Consider the following 9,263-nt stretch of genomic DNA (forward strand, 5'->3'; position numbering starts at 1 on the left):
AGTTCTTGCAATTTTATGTATTTTTTTTTCTATTTTATCATTTTCTTTATGATTATTTTCTTGACATCAAGTTCCTTATGTTCCGAGCGAAATGTATCTTTATGAAATACTGTTAGGCATATTTCTAGTTGATGTTCCATATGAACTTTGTCACATGAAAATCTTCTTGACTGAAGTATATTCTTAGAACGAAAACACTTAAGCGTATACTTCAGTCGAGATGAAATTTTACATAGAAAAAGCGTAATAATTACATCGATATCCGACGAGTTAATTCAACTCGATGATAGAGTTGTTTCAACTCTATAGTTTTTTTCTTAGTGTCATAATGCCTCATATATGAAGTCAAATATGAGACTAAATTTATTAGACAAAATTAAGGATAAAAAATTAAAAGAATAGTTATCTCGTAATTAATTCTATCTAAACGGTCTGAACAGAAAATGTACAAACCGTACAAACTTCTAACACTTGAATAACTCTTAACGGACGGTCTATTTGCTGTTCTTGTTAAATATTAAATCTTGTGGGAATGATACTCGTACAAATAGAGATTACTTGATAGATTAAACTTACTTCTGTGTAACCAATAAAAGTTAATTAAATAACTTATTATTAGTGGGTTAATAAAGAGGTCCAGTTCGGATGAATTTGACGATTATATCTGTTCACTCGAACTCATAAAAGTCGCAATAAAAGAGTTTATCTGAATCTGCTGAATGGGTCTTTCATTAGGAAATTGAGAAGAAATATATTTAATAATTTTTGTCTAGTGATCAATTGAATTCTGGATAGTTTTTTCTTGCCCTCTTTCCTTCAATTAAAATTCAAGTGTATAATTTTTCGCATCCCGCAGTGGACAAAATAATATAAAGTTGCTGGAATAGCTTGAATGAATAAAGTTGTTTGGTCGTTAAGAAGGTCAAAGCATCAATCGTCTGACTGAAGTGTGACCGAAATATTTCCCGGGATGTATCTGTTTTTGGGGAGGAAAAGAGTCGAGAAAATGATTACTCTCTTCTTTCCCATTCACTCTACCATCTGAGATTTGCTGTACTCTTCCCCAGTCTTCCAAGATTCAGTCTCAGTCAGCATCTTGGTCAAGAATGAGCTATTGCTAGACTCCCGCTCTCTTGCCCAGTACAAAAAAAAATAAATTAAAGTGATCCCTCTTCCCAGTTGCCTCATTTGAAGAAAAAAAAAATAGTGCCTTGTGCTGATTGATACGGAATATCTTGGACGTGATATTTTTTTCCGGAGAGAGACAGAGATTATGTGGCGCCAAGTGATCATTTCAGTTATCATCTTCACAATCTGTGTTCTGGGTAAAAGTAGCCACAGTGAGATAAGAAATTCCTCCCGTCCTCCTCCTCCTCATCCGATTTTATCTCTTATCCCTTGGGCATTGTTATCTGTCGTCATTCCGATGGAGATTGACCCACGAAGAGTCCAAAGGCAAAAACGCACCCACAATGGGAATCAAATGGGATAAAGTGCCTCCTTCTTTGTGATTATTTTCATCACACACGCCACTCTTTTCCCTCTAACTCTAGATTCTCCTTCTTCCCTCCCATGTCTGCGGGAGGCAATTTTCCCAAATGTTGGGCGTGGAGTGAAAGATAAATAAGACAAAAAAAAATGAAGAAAAGAAAATATACATAGACAAAATTGTAATAATGCCTTCTTCTTCTCCGAACAAAAATGCAGCGTTCAGCGGCCTCGAGGCGTGTGAATTGAATCAGAATCAGACGCAGTACGGATGTCGAATTGATAATCGTCAGTGCACTTGTGCCTACGGATGCCGCTCAGAATTCCGCTATTTGACCCGGAAGGAATGCCAGGATGCTCTCAAGGTGACCCCTTTTGCTTGATAAATCTCTCGAGGCTCTCTCGCGAGAGGGTTTCTTTATCAAAGTCAATTTTTCCCTAATGGGAATTCGTTACGTCTAGTCTAGATCACTTTGTTAAAAATTTGTAGCTTATCAAATTTCTTATCAGTAATCAAGTCAATCAAGTGAACGTTATTTGAAGGAAATCGTTTGTGGAGGAAGATCATGAATATTATTGTGCATAAACTAGTGAGATTTGATGTGCATAGTAAAAAAAATTAACATTATTATAGTGTGTAATCTTTCACACCACTATTATAGTGTTAAATTTGGAAAAAGTGTTTAATTTAAAATTGTGTAATTTAAAGTTTGTTGAATTTCTAGATGTTGAATTTTTATGTGTAAATTAAAAAATTGTTGAATTCTGTTTATTGTTGAATTTTCTTTTCATTTCGAAGATTTTGATGCCTTTTTAGACGTTTTTTTTTTTTGCCTTTTTAGACATTTTTATTGGTTTTTCCTGTACTCGGGATTCCCCCTAATGCGAAATGATTACATCTGATGCTCAGATCTTCACGATATACTTATTATGCATATAAATATTTGATGTTCTATATGACTTTTGCCCAATGAAAAGCATCTCGACTGAAGTATAAGTCTTAATTGGAAATTCAACAATTTTTACACAACTTTTGTTTAAAAATTCAACCACTCTTCACTGAGAAAAAAAGAGGGTGCGATTAACATTTTTTCCTCATAACTTTAACACTTTTTAGGTGTAAAAATATATCAACATTTTTTAATGTTAATTTTACACTTTTTAAGGGTAAAATTAACATGAAAAAGGGTAACTTTAACCTCTAATACACCTAAAAAGCATAATATTTACACCGATTTCGGATCAATACTGCAGGGTGAAATTAACATTTCCGGAATGTTATTTTAACTTTTTAGAATTTCTCTCACTCAGTGTTGTCTCAAAATTCAACAAATTTAGTTGAAATACACAAGGCTTCACACTATATTAGTGTTAAAAATTATGATCAAACTATAATAGTGTTAATTTTTAATCATGTCACAAAAAATACAATAAAGTTGTGTATTTTTTCATACTATAATAATGTGAAAAACTGTAATCATACTATAATTTTTAGAATTTGTCAAACAGTTTTAAATCACTAAACATTGTTGAAAAATTTTTATGATTATTACAGTGAGAAATTTTACATAGATCGCAATTAAATAATTAATTTATCTGATTTCACACTATTATAGTGTTAAAATTTTACACATTTTCAAATTCAACAACATTGTTGAAAATTTTTCAACTATAATAATGGTAATTTTCAATCACGTGACAATAAATTACCAAAATGTTGTGTATTTTTTAAACATTTTTAAATTAAACAACAAAAATGGCCAATTTTGCACTATTATAATTGTAAAATTTTACACATTTTTTTAAATTGTGTGTCAAAATTGCAGCAGCGATTTGAGCGTTAACAATTTCCTCGTGTGTCTGTAATAGGCAAAGGAATATTCAGCATTTCTTTGGGTTACTTATTCAAAGCTCAGATTCTACCAAACGGATTTAGATCACTTACGGCCCAAATGAAAGGTTTCAATTTCGTTTACAACTTAGAACGAAGACTGAAAAACTAACAAGAAAATTTCATGAAGTCGAATTTCGGATCCATTTCTTTCTCACATGTTTTACATGTCACTTCAAGCTTTTTTTTTAATTGATAGGCTCAATATCAAATCGACCATTCACTAAAATCGTTTTAATCGTTTTTTGGATAATTCTTTATACCCGCTACCTTCAAAAATCCTATGCTCTGCATGTAAAATCTCAGCTTCAAATCGCTCTCCTGTAAAATTTGCCTATTGCGAGTTATTCGTTTCTTATTCAGAGTGGTCGAAATAGGTATTCAGAGTAATTCAATTGCGCGGGGCCCACCAAAAAATCGGGAAAGATATTCTTTTGTTGAAGAATATTTTTTTATAGCGGTCCTGGGTGGTTGGACAACTAAAAAGAAAGTTCAATATGTACTCACTAATAGAAACCCTCAGATTCGAGCTTTTCACCGATCATGGAAAATTATTTTCGCACACTCTAGCAGACTTCATCACTAAACACTAACCACTCCAGTTCTTGGCCAAAAAGGTCAAGAACCGTTCACCAAATTTTATTTACATTCTGGAAAACAATTTCAATTTTTGAGGTCGCTTCGCTTGTTCCTTAAAAAATGTTCTAGCACTTCCTCTACCTGAGGTTGATTCATTCCTGAAAACGTTTTTTCAAGGTCATAGATAAAATGGCTCTATAGAGAGGATATTTTTTAATCAAACAGAATCAAGTTTAGGTTCATTGGAAAGGTCTTGCATTCTCTGACAAGTAATAAATTGAACCTCTTTCAATCTGCACTGAATCCGTAATTAATGAATTGTTTATGAACCGATGAGAAAGTTTTGTCCAAAAATCATTTGTATTACTAAGCTATTTTGGCGGATCTTTTGAAGTTCTTATAAATCGGTTCTAACGTTCTAATCAGTTGTGATCCGGTAAACGGTAAATGATGCGAAAGTACCTGGTTATCGGTAATTACTAGGCGGTTTGAAAAAGTGGCTGGAATATAGGTTTCTTGTTGAAGTTGACAAGGGTTCGATTCCACATAGATCCACTTTTTTTCTCCCTTTTTATTGTTCGGAAATTTCCTTCTAACAAGAAGCACTCAATGAGTCAAGTTCGAATCCTCTTTAGGTCACAATATTTTTTTCTGGCATTAAAGGTATTTTTTTTAATAGAAAATCTCGTTTGCGGGAAGACCTAGTTCCTCTACACTAAGAAAAAATATAAAAAGTTAAAACAACTCTATGACAGAGTTGAATTAACTCGAAGAATATCGATGTAATTGTTACTCTTTTTCGTTGTGAATTTTAGTAAATAAAGATGAAACAACTCTTCGTGCGAGTTGAATTAATTCGTCGGATATCGATGTAATTATTACTCTTTTTATATGTAAAATTTCATCTCGACTGAAGTATACGCTTAAGTGTTTTCGTTTTAAGAATATACTTCAGTCACGAAGATTTTTGTGTGACAAAGTTCATATGGAACATCAATTAGAAATATGCCCAACAGTGTTTCATGAATACAAGTGCAGTGCATCATAGGGGAAGTGCTTATAATTTTGGACAGTCTGCTTATAAGCATCGAAGTTCCAAGTTTGAAGTGCGATATTTTCTATACTAATTGACATTTCTTGTTACTCTCTTTTCAGAAGGGTTGTTTAGAAACTTAGCAAGCTATTTAACGTCTTATTTTTATTAAAATTAGTTTTAATACGTTTAAAAATGAATTGATAAGTAGAGGTGACCTTGGCTCTTATTTTGGACAACTTGGTTATTCATTTTTACAACTTGTCTGTAAATTTGGACAGCTAATCCGCCTCAATAGGATGCCCATTGTTCTTCATTTGATGAACCAATCTTACCAAGTCCTCTTCCTGTTCATGTAAGGGAAACGTAGAATGTCACAGAAGCCCGGAAACTTTCCATATCATTCATTAAAGTGAGTTGACTTCGATACTCCAAGTACGTGCAGATTCGCTCATTCCCTGACCTTTCCGGGAGTCTTTCAAGGCATTTCTCGCTACATCTCTTTCGTAGAGATGATGCTCCTTTGTTTCTCCAGGCATTTGTCCAACCTAGTCATCACAAAAGCTAAAACTTCACGAAATTTCGTGAGAAAAACACCTGTCCAAAATAAGAATCATCACCTCACTGGTGAATGTCTTAAAAAATTTCCCATTTTTCACACGAAAAATCTAATGCACAAGGCAAATCTCACTTCAGGTCAAATGTACAAATCATCAGTAACGTGAATCAACACAATATTCAATGAATATTCAATAATATCACTCAAAAACAGCGAATAAACTTTGTTAGTACTTCACCAAAACTAAATAAGACTGAAGTAAGCCACGAAGTTCTGTCATATTTCTCGTAAGCAATTGCTCACACTGAATTTTCAACAAAGCAATTTCAACTCAAATCATATTCAAAATTTAACGTATTTAGTGTCAAAATCTTCCAAAAAGAACAAATATTTAGATAGAATTCATTTTTCATCAAATATTGGAATAAAAATCCATCATTTTAATCAATTTATTTTTAGTGTCCAATTTTACCCTCAAAGTGTCCAAATTTAGAAACTGTCCAAAATTATGAGCACTTACCCTATGTGATATCTCGCTCGGAACATGATGAACTTTAGAACAAAAAATATTAATAAAGGAAATGATAAAATAAAAAAGAAACATAAAATTGCAAAATCTATCCATTTTGGGATTTGAAAGAGTTATTTTAACTCTAAAAACGATTTTTTAACTCTTAAAACGAGTTATTTTCAGTCTTAAAAAGAATTATTTATACTCTTTTGTCATGTAAATTTTAGGAAAAAAAGTTAAAACAACACTTCCGAATATTACACCTAAATAGAAGTAAAATCAACTCTATAATATAGTTAATCGAAAATCACAACGAAAAAGAGTTAATTGAACATAGATTCGAATAAATTTTACTCGATTATTTTTCTGAGTGTATGGAATCTTGTCTCACCATTAAAATTGTTTTTTCCGTCTAACGTAATGTGAGTACTCAATGGGTCAATTGGTAGCGCACTCGTTCTATGATGCAAGTATCCCAGGTTCGAATCCCCTTTAGGTCACTAGGAATTTTTCTGGTGTTAAAGGTGTTTGGATTGCATCCAGTGAGCTTCACTGAAATTGATTCTACGGGGTATGGGATTGATAACCCCCTAATCCCTGTATAACAAGGGAGGTCATAGAGTCATCAAATTCAGAGGGCCAATTTTTGAAATTCTCACTCGCACCCGCGAGCTCTTTAGTGATCGAGAGAAATTGACTAGCACACCCCGGAAATTCTTGAGTACGTGCAACGAGTACTTTATGTTATAAAGAAGACGTTACGGAAGGATTTGAATCTACGGGGTGTGCGAGTGGATTTCTCTCGGCCACTAAAGAGCTCGCGGGTGCGAGTGAGAGTTTCAAAAATTGGGCCTCAGATTGGCTTCATATTAAGAACATAGACGGGGATGGGTATCACAAGGAATGTGTCATACTCAAGAAGTGCCACATTTTTTTTCTTTAAAATAAAGCACTTTTAATTATGTCATAAAGGGCATAAGATAAAGCTGATTCCAAAACTAGCAGAAACAGCGGTGACGCAGCGGGCTAGCGCAGGGTGTTTATAACGCAAAGATCTCGGGTTCAATTCTTGCTTTGTCCTATTCTTGATTTTTTAATCTTGTTTTTTTTCTTGAATTTACATTTTTTGTGGCGTTTTTATTAATTAGTGACGGTAACTTTTCATAAATGTAGCAATATTTGCTGCTTTGCACTGTAATATACTCGCTCTATGATGCAAATGTCCCGTGTTCGAATTTTCTTTAGGCCACGATTTTTTCTGGCATTAAAGGTATTTTTTTAATCAAAAATCTCATTTGCGGGAAGGCCTAGTTCCTCTTTGGAATATTGTGTCACTATTATTATTATTATTTTCCTTCCAAAGTGGTTTTCTTTCAGTGTTAACTTTCACAACATTTTGCTAAGAGATATTTTTCCTTGATTAGCGATTCTTCCTAGAGAGAAGAAACGATGGCCTGTCCAAAGCTTTTTGTAGTCTTACTGTGTTGTTACACTTGCACATTAAAATTTTAATATGATTCACATTAATTGTCGCTGGTGAGTGTCCAAATATGTTATTTGTGTGTTTCAATCATTTTATATTCAAAATTTGATCTATTTATTGAGGTAGATTTGGCCCGCAAAATTTGATATATAAATTGATTTATAGCATTAGTGCGAAAAGTTAATGCGATTTTCTCTTTAATTTTTTAATGTGAAAAATATTTATGCATTAGGTAAATTTAAACTTATTTTTGCAGGCCAAGTTCACTTCTTTATCAATAAATAGAAAAACCCCAAATATTAAGTGACTCAAAGACAAAAATAACATATTTGGACGTTCACAAGCGACAATTAATGTGAATCACATTAAAATTTTAATGTGCAAGTGTGATAGCGCCGTTAGGCTGTTTTGTTTTTCTTTTTCTTTTGATTATTTTACTTTTTCTTTTGTAAATTCTTTTTGAATGATGCAGATGGCTCATACAACCTGAGAAAGAATTTTCGGAATTTTCACTCAGGAGGTTGGTCACCAACGCTAAGACGGCGGTGGCCGCTATTACTCAAATATGAGATTCTTTAAACTCTGTACTTCTGAAATATGCTTTCAAGAGCACCTAGCTCAAAAGCAGTTATATAGGGGAAAGTGCTCTCCCTTCGAACGTTCATGCCTTCGAAAAATGTGATTTTTTTTTTGTTTTTCGTAAGAGATTTACACTAAATTATCATGGAATTATCAACAATTGGTGATAAACTAACTAATATCGATCCCTCAGAATATAAACCGAACAACACGCGAATGGCCAACTTTTCAGGAGAGCGATTTAAAGCTGGGATTTTACATGCTGATCATAGGATTTTTAAGATTTGGAACCCATATAACTTTGGGAATAATTAACTTTTCGGTATAATATTCACCGGGAAGGTAAAGGGTGTCAAGGAGTGCCCGAAAAGCAAAAAATAAAAAAAAAACGAATTTTGCAAAAAATCGAGTTGTTCGGATTATATTCTGAGGGATCGATATTTAATAGAAATGTGTAAGTTTCGTAGGAAAACTAAAAGAAAATTCACATTATTTGAAGGCATTAACGTTCGAAGGGAAAGTACTTTCCATGCCCAACACACAATAACTTTTGTTTAGTAAACATGTTTTTAACTTTTCACTGAGAGTGAGCGAAATCTAGATCTAGTCATCTCGCTCACTCTCATGGGAAATTTTGAAAATATGTTTACAAACAAAAGTTATTGTGCGCTAGGCATAATAATAATAATAACAAATAAAAATGGATATTTTCAGGGTCGTGCAGGTGATATTTGCAGTGGAAATCCCTGCCTCAATGGCGGAGCATGTATCCAAGTATCAACAATGCCAGGGTACAAGTGTCGCTGCGAAGGCACCGGATTCTGGGGCAATCGATGTCAACTGCCCTGTCCCCTGACCCGAAACACCAATTACCCCTACGAGTGTATCGTGATCTAAAACCATCAGCTCGAGAAGTTCAGCGACAATTTCTCTAATCACTTCACTTCTGGGAGTCTCTGCCCTCTACTAATTCCTCTCGATAGCTCTGTCTCTGCCCCTCTTTTGTGTCTTCTTTTTTTTTACTTACCATGTTCCCATTTATTTATGAAAACAAAAATATTGAAGAATAAAGTAATTGAAACTGTATGTTGTGGTTATTCTTCTCTCTGTATTCGATGTTTGATAGTAGTTGGATGGAGA

The 9,263-nt window shown here is 33.6% G+C and overlaps 1 protein-coding gene across 1 annotated transcript; it reads left to right on the forward strand.

Annotated features, from left to right (window-relative positions):
* The first annotated feature begins 921 nt into the window (after positions 1 to 921).
* Positions 922 to 9,209, forward strand: LOC129800597 (protein crumbs-like). The gene is made up of 3 exons (XM_055845095.1): positions 922 to 1,325; positions 1,708 to 1,853; positions 8,838 to 9,209. The coding sequence occupies exons 1-3, from the start codon at positions 1,274 to 1,276 to the stop codon at positions 9,018 to 9,020; spliced, it is 381 nt and encodes a 126-aa protein (XP_055701070.1). The 5' UTR covers positions 922 to 1,273; the 3' UTR covers positions 9,021 to 9,209.
* The last annotated feature ends 54 nt before the right edge of the window (positions 9,210 to 9,263 follow it).

The sequence above is a fragment of the Phlebotomus papatasi genome, chromosome 2 (assembly GCF_024763615.1).
Source record: "Phlebotomus papatasi isolate M1 chromosome 2, Ppap_2.1, whole genome shotgun sequence".
NCBI lineage: Eukaryota > Metazoa > Arthropoda > Insecta > Diptera > Psychodidae > Phlebotomus > Phlebotomus papatasi.